The 19,687-nt window shown below is 41.3% G+C and overlaps 1 protein-coding gene across 1 annotated transcript; it reads left to right on the top strand.

Annotated features, from left to right (window-relative positions):
* Positions 1 to 73: 73 nt before the first annotated feature.
* On the top strand, positions 74 to 4,161 carry LOC133473204 (E3 ubiquitin-protein ligase RNF13-like; the record flags this gene model as incomplete). Its single annotated transcript, XM_061764766.1, has 2 exons — positions 74 to 197; positions 2,647 to 4,161. Coding segments are annotated over 2 exons (492 nt in total), but the record flags the coding sequence as incomplete, so codon positions are not given.
* Positions 4,162 to 19,687: the final 15,526 nt, after the last annotated feature.

Below are 19,687 nucleotides of genomic sequence, written 5' to 3'. Positions count from 1 at the left end.
GGAAAGTCATCCTTGTCAGTATGAGGCGAAGCGATTAAGAAAATGGACGGATGGAAAACACCAAGTGTGTTAGTGGAAGCCAGTAAAGCAATTAAAAAATGTGCTTTGTTTGTCAGGAGACATCTACGATGTTTGTGCCATCTGTCTGGACGAGTACGAAGAAGCAGACAAACTCCGGGTCCTACCATGTTCTCATGGTGAGTCCAGTCTCCATGTACACTCTCTGGACACATAAGCTGAAGGATTTCAACACTTTAAGCACTTTTGGCACTGAATAGTGTAGTTTGATCATCTGTGTTGAATACACTACAAAGACAAGATATTTAATGTTCAAACTGATAAACTTTGTTTTTAGCAAATAATCATTAACTTAGAATTTTATGGCTGCAACACGTTCCAAAAAAGCTGGGACAGGTCGCAAAAAAGACTGAGAAAGTTGAGGAATGCTCATCAAACACCCCACAGGAGAACAGGCTAATTGGGAACAGGTGGGTGCCATGGTTGGGTGTAAAAGGAGCGTCCCTGAATTGCTCACTCATTCACAAGCAAAGATGGGGCGAGGTTCACCTCTTTGTGCACAAGTGGGTGAGAAAATAGTCGAATAGGTTAAGGACAATGTTCCTCAATGTACAATTGCAAGGAATTTAGGGATTTCATCATCTACGGTCCATAATATCATCAAAAGGTTCAGAGAATCTGGAGAAATCACTGCATGTAAGCGGCAAGCCTGAAAACCAACATTAAATGCCCGTGACCTTCGATCCCTCAGGCGGCACTGCATCAAAAAGCGACATCAATGTGTAAAGGATATCACCACATGGGCTCAGGAACACTTCAGAAACCAATGTCAGTAAATACAGTTTGCCGCTACATCCGTAAGTGCAACTTGAAACTCTACTAAGTTTCTAAGCCATTTATCAACAACACCCAGAAACGCCGCCGGCTTCTCTGGGCCCGAGCTCATCTAAGATAGACTGATGCAAAGTGGAAAAGTGTTCTGTGGTCCGACGAGTCCACATTTCAAATTGTTTTGGGAAATTGTGGACGTTTTGTCCTCCGCGCGAAAGAGGAAAAGAACCACCCGGACTGTTATGGACGCAAAGTTCAAAAGCCAGCATCAGTGATGGTATTGAGCTGTGTTAGTGCCAATGGCATGAGTAACTTACACATCTGTGAAGGCACCATTAATGCTGAAAGGTACATACAGGTTTTGGAGAAACATATGCTGCCATCCAAGCAATGTCTTTTTCATGGACGCCCCTGCTTATTTCAGCAAGACAATGCCAAACCACATTCTGCACGTTACAACAGTGTGGCTTCGTAGTAAGAGTGTGAGTACTAGACTGGCCTGCCTGCAGTCCAGACCTGTCTCCCAGTGAAAATGTTTGGCGCCTAATGAAGCGTAAAATACGACAACAGAGACCCCGGCTGAAGCTGTACATCAAGCAAGAATGGGAAAGAATTCCACCTACAAAGCTTCAATAATTAGTGTCCTCAGTTCCCAAACGTTTATTGAATGTTGTTAAAGGAAAAGGTGATGTAACACAGTGGTAAACATGACCCTGTCCCAGCTTTTTTGGAACGTGTTGCAGCCATAAAATTCTAAGTTAATGATTGTTTGCTAAAAACAATAGTTTCTCAGTTGGAACATTAAATAATTTGTCTTTGTAGTTTATTCAATTAAATATAGGTTGAACATGATTTGCAAATCATTGTATTCTGTTTTACATTTATGTTTACCACAACGTCCCTACTTCATTGGAATTGGGGTTGTACATAGAATAACTACTTTTCCATAGATATCAATGACTAATGAAGTGGTTAAATGATATTTAACATCACCTTTACCTTTATTGAAGACTTAATGTCAGCTTTTATGAAGAATTCCAAGCAATAACAAGCTTTTCCCGGTCAAGTTGGAGCAACATTGGTGTAACAGTCTGTCAAAGGTAAGGCCTTCAAAATAAAAGTACCTCAGCTAAATGGTGGCTTATTTAGCAGTCGTGCTCAAACCATTTTGTTTGTGCAACAGCTAAATTGCACTGAAGCCCCCATGTAGCCAAAGAAGGCGTGGTAAAACTGTTTGATTATACTGCATGCTTTTATTTTGAAGGTCTGACTTTGGACAGGATATTACACCGATGCCTCCTTGTTTTTACATAATTTACGAAATGCCTCGGATATGGACGGATCGATACTGAGAAATGAATGGAGTGGCTGTAAAATCTGTGTCAAAAACCTTTGACAAAATAATTGTGGCAAACCAAATTGTACGAAAGCTAGGGCATACAAAAAAAACAGGTTGCACTGTACTATACTTTTGAGCACCCTGCTCTAGAGTACAGTTCGGTATGATTCCATTGGGAACACTTGTAAGGGTACCCTTGCACTTTTTGGCACTCTCTCTCAAGGCCTGTCACCAAGTAGTACAGTTCAGTTTGGTTCCGATCATTTGTGTTCCACTTGGGAATACTTTTAGGGAACCAAAATAACAGATCCGTACCACCTTTTTCGCACAGTCTCTTGCTCTCTTCAGGGTGAGGGTTATTTTCGACAAGTTGACGTCAATTTAAGTGTAGCTCATTCCCTTGGTTTTTGATGCAGTTCTAGTTAAGAACCACATTTAATGAGCATTTGTCCCCACAGCCTACCACAGCAAGTGCGTGGACCCCTGGCTGACCAAAACCAAGAAAACGTGTCCGGTGTGCAAGCAAAAGGTGGTCCCCTCGCAGGACGACTCCGACTCAGAGGAGAGCGGCGCCGAAGAGAACGACGAGGCGTCCGAAAGCACCCCGCTGCTGCGCTCGCTGGCCTCCACCAGCGCCCACTCCTTCGGCACCATGTCGGCGGCATCTCGCTCCGACCGCGGCCAGGAGTCTTCCTCTTCTGAGTACGAGGACGACGAGCTGGACGAAAGCAGCAACAGCGAGGAGGAGGTCAATGTGGAGACCGTGGTGGTCCAGATGCAGCGGTCGAGCCCTGAAGGCCACGATCACGACCTACTTCAAGCTTGACTCTTTGTTGGGAACCCCTCAAAAGATGCTGCTTACTTTAATATCCTCTCCCTGCATATTCAGATGTACATTTGATTGCAAGCTAGCGAATGAAGTGTTGAAGGAACCTGTGCTAGGACTACACATACCAACTGTATTGGAGTCGCTAATATAAGACACTCCTGAAAAACGAAGACAATGTCCAGAAGAGCAATGCGTAAATACACTCATCACCATATGTATAAACTGTGACACTCTCTCATCATTTTTTACTGTACATACACACTGAGGCTTCTTCAACTGCTATGCCGCTTCTTCTCCAGCCACGTTTTTTTAAGTACAGAGTGGAAAGAACACAGTATACAGAGCAGTTTCAGCCCATCACTGGAAAGTAAAACAGTAAGTCATGTTACAAGAAATAAGTCATTGTGTTGCAAGAATGAAGTTTTAATAATACCAACCAAAAAAAGTCATTTCATAGTCATGTTATGAGAAGAAAATTAGGGTGTACCACGACTCTCACCTAAAGTCAGCTGGGATAGGCTCCAGCTCACCTGCGATGCTAATGAAGACAGGCGCTATAGAAAAGGGAAAGAGGAAAAGAATAAATTGTTCACTTGAGGATTTGTGAAAAAAGACAGAACACTACAAAAATGTAGTCATAATATTAATAGAAAAGTTATTTGCGAATATAGGAGAAAAGTCTTTATTTTCAAGAAGCTTTATTGTGAGAAGATGGACTGGCGACCAGGTTGCATGACTTCAGATTTTGTAAGTCGACACTAAATTGAGTCGATTTCGACTCGACGCTGATCACGTTATTGTTTCAGTGCTGTAATTTTTATTTTTTTTAATCACAGGCAGAGGTAATGCTTTGCAATCACACTTGTCGACAAATTTGTCTTAAGATTTTTTTTTGCTGATTTTGGACAGTTTTGATGTGCTGAATCCAAATCAACTTTTTGAACTGTGGCCACGTTTTTGTTTACGTGTAGATATTTTCGCTTTAGAGGTTCAAATAAACGGAGGTTCATGCCCTGAATTCTGAGCAATGATGATGTAACACTCAATTAACAGGTACTTTTATCAATGTTTACAATTAAATTTGCAGTAGGCAAAGTTTGTAACATTTGATTAATAAACTTAACAACTTGGCATAAAAACATGACCTGCACAAGAGAAATGGATGTCATTTTTGGATTCAGTGATGCAAAATTAACCTAAATCAGTTGTAACACTCTGTAATCTATATTCACCGACCATAGTTCATACATGAAATTTATGCAGAACGTACCTGTTAAACACACGCGCATGGACCTGGGTAAAGCCCGCTATGCCATGATGGTATTTCCAGCCTGAGAATCAAATCCTCAAGCTTGCTGTGCTTGCCACTGGGACAGCCAGGTAATTGCACAACTTGGCCTAACTGTCCACCTTCTGAGGCCACCACAGCAGCGGGTTCTGCATGGTGGGAATTTGCAGTGTTTGAAAATCATGGACCTGTGTGTTGTGAAATATTTCCCTGCTCTCCTTCCACTTTTGATAGTCTTGTCTTTTTTTTTAACCCATCCACTCACTCCTGAAGGCAAAACAACCCCCAACATGATGCTGCCCCCTTGTACTTCAAAGTTCAGATGGTGTTCAAGCACAGACTTGCCAGCTTCCCTTTTTCCACCAAACATAACGATGCTCAGTTATGGCCAAACAGTTTTAATTTTAATTTCATCAGACTACAGGACATTTGTCCCAAAAATAAGGCATTTGGAAACTCTTAACTGGCTTACATTTCATTTGAAATAATGGCTGAGTGGCCTATCAGCCCACGAGCATACAGTACTCTGTTTCACCGACAGCTTTAGTATCATCACAAGGTCTTTTGCTTTCGTTCTTTACCTTTTGAAATGCACATTTCAGACTAAAGCACGTTCCTTTCTGGGACACAGAACCACTCTCTTTTCTGAGCGGTATGATCGCTGGAAATTCCCATGGGGTTTATTCTTGCATATAATTGTTTCAACAGAGGATCGTGGTAGCTTCAGGTATTTGAAAATTGCAACCTAGGTTGAACCAGACTTTTTGCAAGTTCACAATTCAATAATATACTGATATCTTTGCTGACTTCTTCTGACTTTCCTGTGTTACACAAAGCAACTTCAGATGTTCCTAGTTCAAATACCATCCACAAATGTAGCTGTATTTGTCAAGACCATAAACCAATCAGAACCTGGAGACAACAGCTGGGTTTCCCAAAATTGTTTAGACACATACTGTACATAAACTTCACAGATTTCAACTAATGAAATTGTCTATATAGTCTTTTACTTGGGTATGTAAACATCTGGTGTCAACTGTACATTTACAGTTCCAAAACAAATAAATGGCTGCTAACCAGTATACAAAGTGTGAGCGCGTTGACTGCACAGTTTGCTACACGAGAACAAACGAAACGGCAGGACAAAAACACTTCTCTGGTTGGAATAAATTTATTTTGATCGTCTGTAAACAAGGTGATAAATCAATATATGGCATTCTTGGTTTTATGCATAATTAATTCAATGCATTGACAAAGTGTATCCCAGATGCACGAAAACTAGTGAACAGAAATCAGCAAGGACAACAAACATTTGATGAGTACACAAGGCCTGAACAGTGGAGCTGAAGCTAGAGAAGAAACAAAGCCAATGAAGGGCAAGTTATGGGTGGGCAAAATTAATCTCTACATCATGGCACAAGAATACACTATCCAATAAACAGCAAATATTGGCTCCAAGCAACCCATCTCTTAATGAGTGTCACTACTTTATCAGTTGGATGTTACAGTTTAGGGACTGAGCGCAGTGCATGATAAAAGGCAACTCCAGTTTTAGTTGTCAACACAGAAAAATGATTTTCTTCAAATTGAGTGACGCTTCCGTGGGGAACAAGACACCAGATCCATGCTCACCACATTTCTATCAACACCAGAGCTTTTACTGTACTTGGTCCCATCTGGGGTAAAACTAAAGAACAGACTCCAGATGGTTAGAAAGAGAGAGATTTATTGTTCTACAAAATGATAGCCTTTCATACATTACAGGAGCTGGCAAAAGAAAAACAGTATTAAGTGCCTGAGCCGGTAACTGTGGAATGTCCATTTGATTTTTGGTGTGTGTACAGGCACAGTAACACTCCGCATTATGATTGTTAACTGATCCAAACTACACCTTGACAAGGATGTGGGTGCACAGATGTGAGGAAGGGTGTCCAATGTTTTATTAACGGGAAGGTCTTTTTTCCTGAAGGAGCAGTGTAAAACAGCGGGAAAAGAAATTGTGAGAGGAGGAAGACGTGATGAGCTACTGCGAAAGCGCCCCAATCAAAAGAAGGCATTGGCTGCTCTGCAAGGGAGCACATATTGTGGGACTTGTGTCAGTGGGCACCAAAGAAAAAGTGTTTGGCTTTCTTTTTGCTGGTCTTAGTCAAGTGACATCATTAGGCATCAGCTCGTCTTGGCTATGGATCAACTTAAGATGGTTTGGGCGAGGAATAGGGAGCAGAAGAAAAGTATCTAGCAACTAGAACAGGAAGTGAAATGAAACAGGGTGGTAGGTAGACGGTATGTAGGTGGGTGGGTGGGTTGACTGGCTGTGGTGGCACAGGACACTTTAATATCCAGCCTTCCTCAGGTGATCCGCCATACCATGTACTCGCATCTGGAGCTTCCCTCCATGGACACCTGCATTCCCCATGACGAAAAGCAATGCTGTAGCACAAAGAGGACCAAGAAAAACGAATTAAAAAAACAATAGCAACACAGCATGTTAAAACCCTTACAACCCCAAGACGACTTTTGGGAATGATTTCTTTAATTTCTCTACAAGGAGCAGTCAAAAACTAATGAGCCCTAATGAACCTACCAATTGACGTTTTCTGAAATTTTCAGCTTATAGTTTAAGTACTTGCTTTTGTTTTATTTTTTCTCTTCCTGTCAGCAGTTTTGTAAATGAGGTCGTTCGATGCCTGTCAGAAGCGGAGCTGTGATTGAATTTCTTGCTTTGAAAGAAGGAACCCCAGACACAGTGTTTAAGGGTGAATGAGGGCTGTGTAATTGACATTCACGTCATTGCTGTTGCTACAGGAGGTAGTGATGAAAGCAGCTTCTGCTATTGTTCCAGGACAGTTCTACCCAGTAACAAGGTTACAGACTAAACACACACGAAGACAGCTGCATGCATTCAGCAAAGTGAAGACACCTCACTTATGCGGTGATTGTATCATTTACCTACAATAATATAGGGAAGGGCGGCACGGTGGCCGACTGGTTAGTTTTTTAAACTACTGGAAAGAATTATTAGACAGCTCAGTCACATTCAGAAGCTACGTAGCTAATGTACCATTGCTAGTAATGTGGCTTCTGAGTATACAGTCACGTTCGCTGTCCATATTGTTAAAGTGTAGCCTTAAAATGTCATGCAGTATTTCATCGTCATGAACCATTTATCTGTGAATATCCTCAGCAGACATCGGGTTTATTTAACACACGAGGTCAATGTAATAACCGAACGCTTTTTTTCTCCACAGGAACACAAGACAACCATCTTCTAGAACAGCACAGAACACCCCAGAACTACAACCCCAGTGCAAAACTGCAATTCTAGAGTTCCTTTTAAAGGAATATGAACCAAGACACTGAAGCAATTTTTTTTCTTCCAGCTTTCCAGTTCAAATGTAGATATGCATTTAAATGTGGTTAGATTACATCTCTATTTCATATGCATTTATGTTCGATACATTTCCTATATACACATTTTAAAATTTTCTGAAGGAAAACCCCAATACCTAAATGTAAATAACCACATTACTTTTATATAAATTGGAAATTCTCCCAAATCTCAATAACTGTATAATAAGTGTCTATTTGATAACTGTACTCATGTCTTATCAACGCTACAAATTGTGAAATGCCAAACTAATATACATTGTTCCTGTAACAGTGGCAGTTATTTTGTATTGTATCCTGAGATGTTTTTGTTTACAAATGTTTGGTAATGGGTTTTGTGATGGTTGTTGGTGCTACTTATTGGCTGCCGTTAGGCCATAAAGTCAGTTTGTCAATATGTTCCTTCTATAAAACGTGCTTTTTGAGTAGATAATGAAATATAGAAATGCCCCCCCCGTCACGCGGTAGGAAACAATTTTAAAATACCAGTCACCTTTAGAAACTGCACAAACTGACAAAAAAGTCATTTGTAATAGTAACATTCATTTGACCCGAGATGGCATCTTTAAAATGTAATCGTCACATCTGCCCACGACACAGCCAGCAGGGCGTCAGGGGTGTTGACGTGTTGTCCCAATTCTTAGGGCCATTTGCCCCTTCATCAAGGCCCTCCAAGGGAAGGGCTAAGGGGAATGACGAACGGGGAAGGACTAAGGGATAGAATCAGATTGGGCTGACATCAAAGAACGCTATCATGGCTTCTGTGAATGAGCCAAAGTCCAACCTATCTCAGCACGTACCTTTGCAGATTTGCCTATAGTAATATTGTATGTGGGCCCTCCTCCTGCATCCTTTGTCCGGAGGTCCATCGTCCAATCCCCATCCACATCCAAACCATCTCTGATTACGGAGCATTTTATGTTGCCTATGGTCAGCCCGTTGATGAATAAAGAGGAACGATCCTTTGTCAACGTGTCAATTTCTTCAGACTGCAAAAGAAAAATACAAGTTAGTGATTCTGGGTTTCAGATAGGTGGTTATTTAAACAAAAACAATTACAGCTGCTCAATTTATGACTGTGCTGACATTTTTAGGTTACAAATGGCATGCAATTAACTGGTATTGTGCACATGCATCCCAGGTCGGAGTCTTTATTGGAGAAAATAAGAACGACAGGCATGGGTAAGCAATGTTAGATCTTGTAATGCTACACCTTTGGACCATAGCAAGTTCCCCCATGGAACATGTTGAGTGGACTTAGTTATCTTGGTTATCCACCAAGATAAGGTGACGGCTTCCAGGAGGGGTAAACCAATAACAGTCATAATTTACAGAAAAACAAATAGATTGTATAATATAATTATGAAAAATAATCGTTACTTACAGCCATAGTATGAATAACCTGCAATTGATGTAGTTGAATCTGAAGCACCCTCAGAAATGTATATTGAACTAGTAGCCATTTGCATTCAATACTACCCAAGAAGTATTGCTCTGTTTCAGAAAGATTGGCAAATACAACACCACTCCTTCTCATATATTGCTGAATTGTTGTTTACCTGGTTCTATAAGCATTCAACAATACCAAACTAACAACAATCCGCTACCTGCAGAACACCACGTGATCAGCGGACTTCCTGTGTATGTCGCGATAACGACTATAACTACAGGTTGATGCCATGGCTTGAAGCCGAACTTGCTATGGCGGGTGTCTGTTACATACAAGTATAGCATTTATTTACGCAAATATGTAAACACGAACAAAGTCAGATATTGTTTTCTTGGTAGCTCTTAAAGACATCTTGTGTAAAACCAAAGAGCTCGTAGAAATCTAAAGTTCCGACAGGTGTTTTGACTGTCTCTTGCTATAAGGTTCCACCATAAACCCACACCGGAAGGAAGGGCTTTGATCTGTTTTTCTGAATGCTGAAGATGGTAGCACATACCCTTTAATCAGTTATTAAAACCATAATCTGAATTTTACATCTGACTACTTGATGGGAATAATCAATTGAAAAATAGACTACCCTACCTGAAAGGCACATTGAACATGGTGTGCAGATGCATTTAAATTTGGACTGTTTTCAGAGACTTTTTCTGAGCAAATTCTCTTTATTCCCAATTTAGTGGATCGGTACTTACGGACAATAGGAAATGGCGGGACACACTGACAAATGTTGAGACCCACCGATTTATAACATTCACAACAAATACTGGCCAAAGAAAATGTCATTGTTTTTGAAAAAAATGGGTCAACTTTTGCATTTCAAGTCACCGAGCTTCTTTCCAAGTGCCAAGTTATGCTTTTTGTAAAGGCCCCTGGTATCAATCTGAGCTCACACAGAACACTGTCAAACATGTGCATGCACAAACATGGATCTTCAATGTTGAACGTGCAAAAACAAGAGTTCCCACTCGAGTGAAACGACCTCGCCCTGCTCAAGTCTACAAACAGAAGTGCAAAGTCATAGGGCAGCACAGGCGGCATTCGGGAAGCGGAAGTTCGACCAAGCGTTAAGGCCTCTTTATAGTCCCGCGCCTGCGTGGCCGACAACGTCCGCATTACATCACGTGACCGACGAATTGGCCTGTGCGGCCCCTTCTGTGTCGCTTGACGCGCACACGGCAAAAAAAAATTGCTGTGCATAGAATGCGGCGGAGATCATCTCATGATTGGTACGTTTTAGTCACGTGATAACGTACTAACCGTTCCTCCCAGTTCCACACAGCACCTACGCCGCCGCCGCCTTGGTCAATTTTGAAGCATAATTAAACATAATTTGGTCATCTAGGTCCATTTGTTCGAGCAGACGTTTCCACTGTCGCTGCTTTGTTCCTTGGTACGGAAAGGAAATTAAGAACGGCTACCGGAAATGGCCACAAAATGCAGACGAAACTCCACCCTGTGGCGTCCTAGCTAATCCCAGCCGTAGAGACACCCCCGACTTGGAGAACTGCAGCACATTTTCAAAACCGCGCGTGGGTTGCGCTCGAGTATAAAGACAAACTACGTGCGGGATAGCCACAGTGACGTCAGCGCGGTCGCTGTCTGCGAGTATACAGAAGCCTTTAGCCTGAGGTTAGCAACACAACAGGCTTCAAAGTGGGGCCAAACATGAAGGCTTCTTTATACTTTGTTTGCCTTTATACTCTAGCACAACCCACACGCAGAGTTTTGAAAATGTACTGCAGTTCACCAAGTCGGTGGGGTGGGGGTGTCGTTATGGCTGGTATTGGTTAGGACACCACGGGTTGGAGTTTCCTCTGCTTTTTTTTGGCCATTTCCAGTAGCCATTTTTACTTTCCTTTCAGTAAAAAGGAACAAAGCAACAATGTGACCGTGGAACAGTGTCTGCTCGAACAAATGGCCCTAGATGACACGTTTATGCTGCAAAATCGATCGAGAAGACGGCAGCGTAGATGTATGTAGAACCAAGGGGCACGCAGAGTACGTCATCACAGCAGGTTAAAAACGGACCAACCACGAGAGATTATCTCCGCGGCGTTCGACGCGCAGCAACAATTTTTGGCATGTGCGCATCAAGCTACGCAGGGCAATTCGTCTGTCACGTGATGCAATGCGGGCGTTGTCCCCTGCACAACCGCGGAAGTATAAAGAGGTCTTGAGGTCACTCCACAGTGGCCAGTCAAAATATGTCCTTTCATTCAATAACAATTATCTATTAAAAATAACATTCACATAAACCTTAGCGTTCTCCACGCCCCGGCGCTATTGTTAGCTAGTACTGCTTGCATGGTTTATAAGAGGGAGCAGCTCTCACGTTACTTATAAATGTAATTTTTAATAACTAAAAGCTTTGCACATTTTTATTTTTAACAAAAAGATGGATAGTTTTTTTGGGGATCGAAAACCGTTGAAAAGTCGTTCCTGGGTAGCAACGCACAGAAAAGACGAGTGAGAAAGTGCAAGAAGGCAGACACCACAGACAAGATATTCTATCAAGTGTTCAAGAAAAAGTCTATCCACAGCGGAAACTTTTTGATTTTGGCCTCCACGCCGAACGAGAGAGAAGAACCTGAGTGGAAGCGCCATCTTGGAAGATGTGGGGCGGCAGATTGACGTTCTACCGGGCGGGAGGCAGAAACATTTGACAACTTTGCCCAAATGTCGCTTAGCAGATCGCTGCTTTAAACCAACGACTACTCAAAAGTTACATTTGCCACGCTACTAAAGTATACTTTGTCCGCCAACGACATACTCGTTAAAAGTCAGCACAATTGGATGCGTTCTCTCAGCTTCCGGCAAAGTAAGCGCTAGCGAACGCTAAATGGCTGACGCCACGGCGAGGGAGCTAACTCGCTTCGAAGCTCGCGTCAGTGCCATTTAGCGCAAAACTTGACAATTAACCCATTTTAAAAAAAAATAAAAATTACGATATGTTACAACAAAACAAGATTTTGGGACACCAAGACCGAGGACAGGAAACCATGTGAACTACAGGGTCCGATCAGGCCTGCTCATCAGAAAAGCACACGCCCGGTTGTGCACATTTTCGTACCGAACGAGCCCCGAAAATGGGAGAATGAGCCAACTAACCGTGATGCTGCCAAACTTGCCGCCGCAATATGATGCCACACAGACACATTTGTCTAGGTACCCAAAAACGGCCGCGTCCTAGCAGGAGCAACAATCGCTCGTCAGTGTATCCACGCAGCTTTGCCAGGGCGACATGTTTTCTGAAGCTAAAAAGGAAGTCGGGTCAAGAAAGTTAAAGACGCTTCTCAAGCGACGAAGGAAGCAGGAGAATACCTGTCAGTGGCTTAAGCAAGCAGAAACCCTGCTTTGTCAAGTCCTCCGGCTTTCTTCTGTTCTCGCCAACCAAGAGAAGCCACAACCGCCAGACAAGGGCTTGGGTGTAGCCCTGACTAAATCACTCCGCGAAGGTGGTGATTGGCCCCCTGCTTCATTGCGTAATATAGCACACGGCAGATGAATACATTCGTATTTGAACTACCTACTTTACCGTGTGATTTTTGACATACAAGTACCATTACCGATAACACGAGCCACGTTGTCATTTGTATTTACAACACTTCTAACTATAACAAAGTACTCCACTTGAGTGGTTTTTATCTGAATGGAAAAAGTCAATGTTCAACATGTTTGTACTACTCGCAAGTCATTTTTTTTAAAAGTGGATTCCACGCAAAAAAAGGTACAAGTGAAAGGTTGCACGAAATCGAACAGAACTGCTATCGAGGTAACTAGCGCCGAGAATGGCTACGTGGCCAAGCGCAACTCGTTTGAACGGAGCTCAAATACCTTAATCTGCCTGTCGGGTGGTGGAGGTAAAAGGCCAGAGTGTTGTTACGTTGCCACCAATGTTCGGACGGAAGCACGAGTTCAGCGATGAACGACGTGTCCTCTTTCTTCGATGTCTTTGATGTTAACTGTTACGTCTGTGTCTTTATAGTTGATATGTTAAAAAATCTGCGCAACAACTCCACTGGTCGGTCCACAAGTAGTACTAGTGGCTGCAGAACTGTATATGGAAACTATTCGTTAGTTTTATGAGTTTGACTTTATGCCGCGCCACGACGGATTAGAAATAAAATCAATGTGATTATAGTGGACACTTTCAGATTTCATTTAAAAGGCATCCTAATTATACAGTCTTTGAAGTAACACAGTATAACTACTGTACTTAAGTAGATTTTTTTTAGGTATGTTTTACTTGAGTATTTTCTGACTACTTTTAACTTTTACTACCTCCATTTAAAACAGATACCCTCCACAATGATGACACGATGTAAAAAAAAGACGGAAATAGAGTGAGGTAGTCAATTAGGTTTGAGATCTTGATTGATTTAGATCTTTAAGGCAAAAAAACAACAACAGCAATAGCATGGAGGAACATCAACAAGGAATCAGTAACAACAATGATGCGATAGATTAGGAAAAGCAAGATATTCCCCGTCCATGGCCTTGAATAAGTTAAAAGAGTTGTTTGATGTATCAAACAAAAGTGTATGCAGTGTTGTGTAAGCGTGCAGCCAATAATTTCTATCATTGTCGACAAGAATGATTTGTGACAAATGTGTGCCAGTGTGATAGTTTCTGGCCATTAAAAATGATCTGTCTAATCTAAAAAATTATATATTTTTTAATTGTGCCAAGTTATCGAAACAGGGTATTGTATAATACTATACCATCCATCCATCCATCCATCCATTTTCTGAGCCGCTTTTCCTCACTGGGGTCGCGGGCGTGCTGGAGCCTATCCCAGCTGTCATCGGGCAGGAGGCGGGGTACACCCTGAACTGGTTGCCAGCCAATCACAGGGCACATACAAACAAACCATTCGCACTCACATTCACACCTACGGGCAATTTAGAGTCTCCAATTAATGCATGTTTTTGGGATGTGGGAGGAAACCGGAGTGCCCGGAGAAAACCCACGCAGGCACGGGGAGAACATGCAAACTCCACACAGGCGGGACCGGGGATTGAACTCCGTGCCGCCGCCGATTTTTCATTATTTATTTATTTGTCTTGAGTTTGTTGTCACATTTCTGTCAGGTCAATTATGTATTATTCGTGCACTCACTGTAGTAGTCTCGCCACGCTGCACTATTTGCATATCTATTGTTGACCAATACTGGCCACTCATGCCAGAGTAGCATCTGCACCACTTGCACACTGACTGAGGAGTATCTGCAACATTTGCACAATCAACATTGTCCCAGATTATCGCACTACTAGTCACTTTAAACTGCATACATTCCTTGAAGTCTCGGTGCCCTTTGCACAATGATCATTGCACCGGACTATTGCTATATTAGTCTTTCGTACTGCTCTAAGTGCTAGAGGACTCTGCATAATTTTTCACAATTGTCCAAAAAAAAATAATAATGTACCGGGATTACCAGATAACTAGGAACCCTTTATTGCTCAGTGACTGTTTTTGTCAATGTCTTTATGTCTCAAAAGTGTTCCCTGTCAATTGACTGTCTGTTGTCGTACTAGAGCGGCTCCAACTAACGGAGAAAAATTCCTCGTGTGTTTTTTGGAAATAATTGGCAAATAAAGATGATTCTGATTCTGATTCTGAAGGAGCAAAGCTATCCAAGACCATCACACTAACACCACCATGTTTGACTGTTGGTATGATGTTCTTTTTCTGAAATGCTGTGCTGCATTTATGCCAGATGTAACGAGACACACACCTTCCAAAGGTGTGGTCAGTCAAAATTAACCAAAAATTGTGATTAGCCACAGTTAATTAATGATTTAACAAGGGGGGTACCGCTTTCTGTACCGCTTATCCTCACTAGGGTTGCGGGCATACTGCGGGCCTATACCAGCTATCTTCGGACGAGAGGCGGGGTACACCCTGAACTGGTTGCCAGCCAATCGTAGGGCACATAGAAACAAACAACCATCCACACTCCCATTCACACCTATGGGCAATTGAGAGTCCAATCAACCTACCACGCATGTTTTTGGGATGTGGGAGGAAACCGGAGTACCCGGAGAAAACCCACGCAGGCACGGGGAGAACATGCAAACTCCAGTTTATTTAATAATGTCTGTTCCAATACGTTTTTGCTCACTTGAAAAGTGGGTGGGTTCAAACAAAAGGTGCTTTGTCCTCAGTTGTTTAACACATCTAAATGTAAATGCCATGAAATAAAAGCTGGAATTCTGAACTTTTGTCTCATATTCATCATTTGATCTGAAACCCAAATGTCTTTAGTATAAAACAAAAACAAAGGAATTGACCTTGCTGTTCCAATCATTTTGGAGGTGCCTGTATTTGGAAGCCCCTCCTTCTCAACTCTTGACTTCTATCCTGATGCCTACACACACACACACACACACACACGCGCACAAACCTGCAGTGAACAGAGCAGCTGCAGTTTCTCAGGGCTGGGGGCACAGAACAGCTCTCTCATTCAGCGCCACTCTGCACACTTTTGGCTGTTTCTGGCGGCCTGTCTTCCACTGAGTGTCATGTCTCTGCCAGCACGCTTCACACTGCTCATCTGAAGTTCAGTGGGACAGCGTGGCTCCTCAGAGATGCGAGGACGCTGCTGGAAGGCTAGCTGATTAATAAAGAACAAAAAAGGAGGGGACAGGAGTTGTGATGTACAGTATGTCCTTTTTATTGTTCTGTTTTCAGGAATACCGGGAATTTGAAAGCTTTACATGTTGCCAAGATGCCTTCTGAGATTGCATACAGATAGTGAAGGACAGCTTTTTAAATTGGCAAATTAAATCACAACAAATAAAATGGGAAAAAGTGATATAATTAGATCTAATGGAATACTATACAATCTAACTTTCCCCCCCCCCACGATGGCCATTATTTCACAACTTACAACCCCAATTCCAAGGAAGTTGGGACGTTGTGTTAAACAAATAAAAACAGAATACAATGATTTGCAAATCATGTTCAACCTCTATTAATTGAATACACTACAAAGACAAGATATTTGATGTTCAAACTGATAAACTTTATTGTTTACAGCAAATAATCATTAACTTAGAATTTTACGGCTGCAACACGTTCCAAAAAAGCTGGGACAGGCTCATGTTTACCACTGTGGCACCCACCTGTTCCCAATTAGCCTGTTCACCTGTTGGATGTTCCAAAGAGGTGTTTGATGAGCATTCCTCTTTTTTGCCACATATCCCAGTTTTTTTTGGAATGTGTTGCAGCCATTAAATTCTAAGTTAATGATTATTTGATAAAAACAATCAAGTTTATCAGTTTGAACATTAAATATCTTGTCTTTGTAGTGTATTCAATTAAATATAGGTTGAACATGATTTGCAAATCATTGTTTTCTGTTTTTATTTATGTTTAACACAACATCCCAACTTCATTGGAATTGGGGTTGTACATAACCCTGCTTGTGGCGAAAGAAAATGTAAAATGCATGGACAGTGACGTGTTTGTATGTTATATTATTATTATATAATATAATTATTATTTTATTATTACATATTCATGTCTTGTATTTGCATTTACACGTTTTAGAGCACTCTCATCTTATAATTCCTTCCCAGTCTAAAAAAGGCCCCAGACCAGTTTTTCAAGTCCTAAGAAAGCCTGGGCAGGTTTAATCAATGTCAACTTGCTGTATTTGTCTTCGGGTGCTTTTACAGGGGGGGGTGGCGGCAATGCTTGCAGAAGATGTTTGTGTATTGATGGCTTTAAAGCCATGACTTTACATAAGAAAACATGTTAAGAAATTGTACTTAACAATTCTCATTTCGCACAAGATAAGGTCCCATTGCTAGTATACTAGTTTAAATTACATCAACCGTCACTCCTGATTTTGAAGGCAGCAACACATAAAGGCTAAAAGTCAGACAAAAAAATCGAACATCCTACTGGATGGAAATTGTGCAGCCAAGAGAAATGCTAAAAAATGCAGAAAATACTCTGTTCGGAATAAATGTATACAATTTTGTGGATAATATTAGAAATTAGGTTTCAACACGTAAAATGATCACAGGGAACGTGATTATAACATTGTTGCCATACATTTGCCATTTTAATTCATGTTTTATTGTTCTCTTATTATTATTAGGATTAATTTATTAATGATTAATTGTGTGTGTGTTCCGGTTGTTGTCTTCCCCACTGTCTCATACACACCTGCTCCTGAGAGCATCTTCACCACCTGTGCCTCGTTCACCCTAATTACCCCTTGCATTTAACCTCGTGTCTCATTCTTTCTAGTCGCCAGTTCATTGTACCTTGTCGTCGCATTCCTTGTTTCCACGTCACAGACTCACAGTAAGACTAGACCCTGTTCCGATTATCGACCTCGCTTTTTGCCTCACATTTTTGGATACTGTTGCCTTTTTCGGATTGCCTGCCTGTGTACCGACCTCTGCCCGTATATGAAACCTCTCTTTTTTTAAACTGTCCATTTGTTTTGGAGTCGTACATTTTTGGGTCCTATCCTCTGTTCCGTTCATGACAAAGACTCCGCATTTTAATTCAACAGACTGCTTAGGTGCTGGTATTTTGGTTAGCAACATGGTTCAAATGGGCTATGCAGTTAACTTTTAAATGTCCTTGTGTAAACAATAGCACCTATGAACTGAGATAGCAGCAGTTGCTGCCTGTTTTTATCCTTTGGGGATAAAGGCGCTTATGTTGAGTGTATTACGCAACCAGGGATTAATTGAGAGTGAGACCTGGTGTCCATTATAGTGGACGCCGCAGTTTTAGGCAATGTGGTATTTATTTTTTTTACCTCATTTCACAAGTAAGCATGTCACCTCAAGCAGATGCTTGGGGGTATCTTTGAATTAAGTCCGTTCATGTTAACAATTTCTCCGTGGAGTGTTAAAGCTGATCTTGGCATTTTGCATGTTGCAGAGTTCACAATGCTTCATGCCACAGCGTTGTATTTATTTTTTTGCAATTTATCAAATTTGAATCCATTTAATTGTGGTTAACATATACACAAAAATGTATAGTAATATACAATATTATTATAAATATACTGTATATTTGAACAAATACACATGGACAAAATTGTTCGTAACCCTCTGTTAATGAAAGGAAACACCCACAGTGGTCACAGAAATAATTTGAATTTGACAGAACTAATAATAAATAAACATTTCAAGAAAATTATAAACGAAAATCAGACATTGATTTTGAATTGTGGTTCAACAGAATTATTTAAAAAAACAAACTCAGGAAACAGGCCTGGACAAAAATGATGTGACCCTTAATGTTTTGTTGCACAACCTTTTGAGCTAATCACTGCAACGAAACGATTTATGTAACTTTCAATGAGACTTATGCACTTCTCAGCAGGTAATTTGGCCCACTCTGGAGCAAACTGCTCCAGTTGTCTAAGATTTGAAGGGTGCTTTCTCCCGCAACATGTTTCAGCTCCTTCCACAGATGTTCAGTAGGATTTAGATTGGGGCTCAAATAAGGGCACTTCAGTATTGTCCAATCTTTTACTCTTAGCCATTCTTGTTTTTTTTTAGCTGTGTGTTTTGGGTCATTATCTTGTTGCAAGACCCATGACCTGCGAATGAGACCAAGCTTTCTAACACTGGGCAGCACATTTCTCTCTAGAATACCTTGATAGTCTTCAGTTTCATTGTCCCCCGCACAGATTTAAGACACCCTGTGCCAGATGCAGCATGGATACCCCAGAGCATAACAGAGCCTCCTCCATGTTTCACAGTAGGGACAGTCCTCTTTTCTTGGTATGCTTCATTTTTGCGTCTGTGAACATAGAGCTAATGTGCCTCGCCAAAAGGTTCCAGTTTTGTCTCGTCTGTCCATAGGACATTCTCACAAAAGCTTTGTGGCTTGTCAACATGCAGTTTGACAAATTCCAGTCTCGCTTTTTTATGATTTCTTTTCAACAGTGGTGTCCTCCTTGGTCGTCTCCCATGAAGTCCAGTTTGGCTCAAACGACGACAGATGGTGTGATCTGACACTGATATACAGTGGGTATGGAAAGTTTTCAGACCCCCTTAAATTTTTCACTCTTTGTTAACATGCAAAATCATTTAAGTTGATTTTTTTCCCTCATTAATGTACACACAGCACCCCATATTGACAGAAAAAACCCATAATATTTTTGCTGATTTATTAAAAAGGAAAAACTGAAATATCACACAGCCATAAGTATTCAGACCCTTTGCTCAGTATTTAGTAGAAGCACCCTTTTGAGCTAAAACAGCCATGAGTCAAATTATTTTCAATCTCTTCTAGGGGTACCATCATTTTTGTCCAGGCCAGTTTCATGAGATTTTATTTTTTTTAAGAATTCTGTTGAACCACAATTCAAAAGCAATGACTGATTTTCATTTTCTTTTATTTATTTCTGTTACCACTGTGGGGTTTTCTTTCATGAACAGAGGGGTACAAACAATTTTGTCCATGTGTGTAAATGCCTGATTTGCTCAGTAAAGAACTGAGCACGATATGAGGAATTTAGGTAGTCTTCTTGATCCCTCGGTCCAAAAAGGCAAGTGAATATGT

This window comes from Phyllopteryx taeniolatus, unplaced genomic scaffold (genome assembly GCF_024500385.1).
Source record: "Phyllopteryx taeniolatus isolate TA_2022b unplaced genomic scaffold, UOR_Ptae_1.2 contig_195, whole genome shotgun sequence".
NCBI classification, from domain to species: domain Eukaryota; kingdom Metazoa; phylum Chordata; class Actinopteri; order Syngnathiformes; family Syngnathidae; genus Phyllopteryx; species Phyllopteryx taeniolatus.
This window is presented reverse-complemented; position numbering and strand designations above follow the sequence as displayed.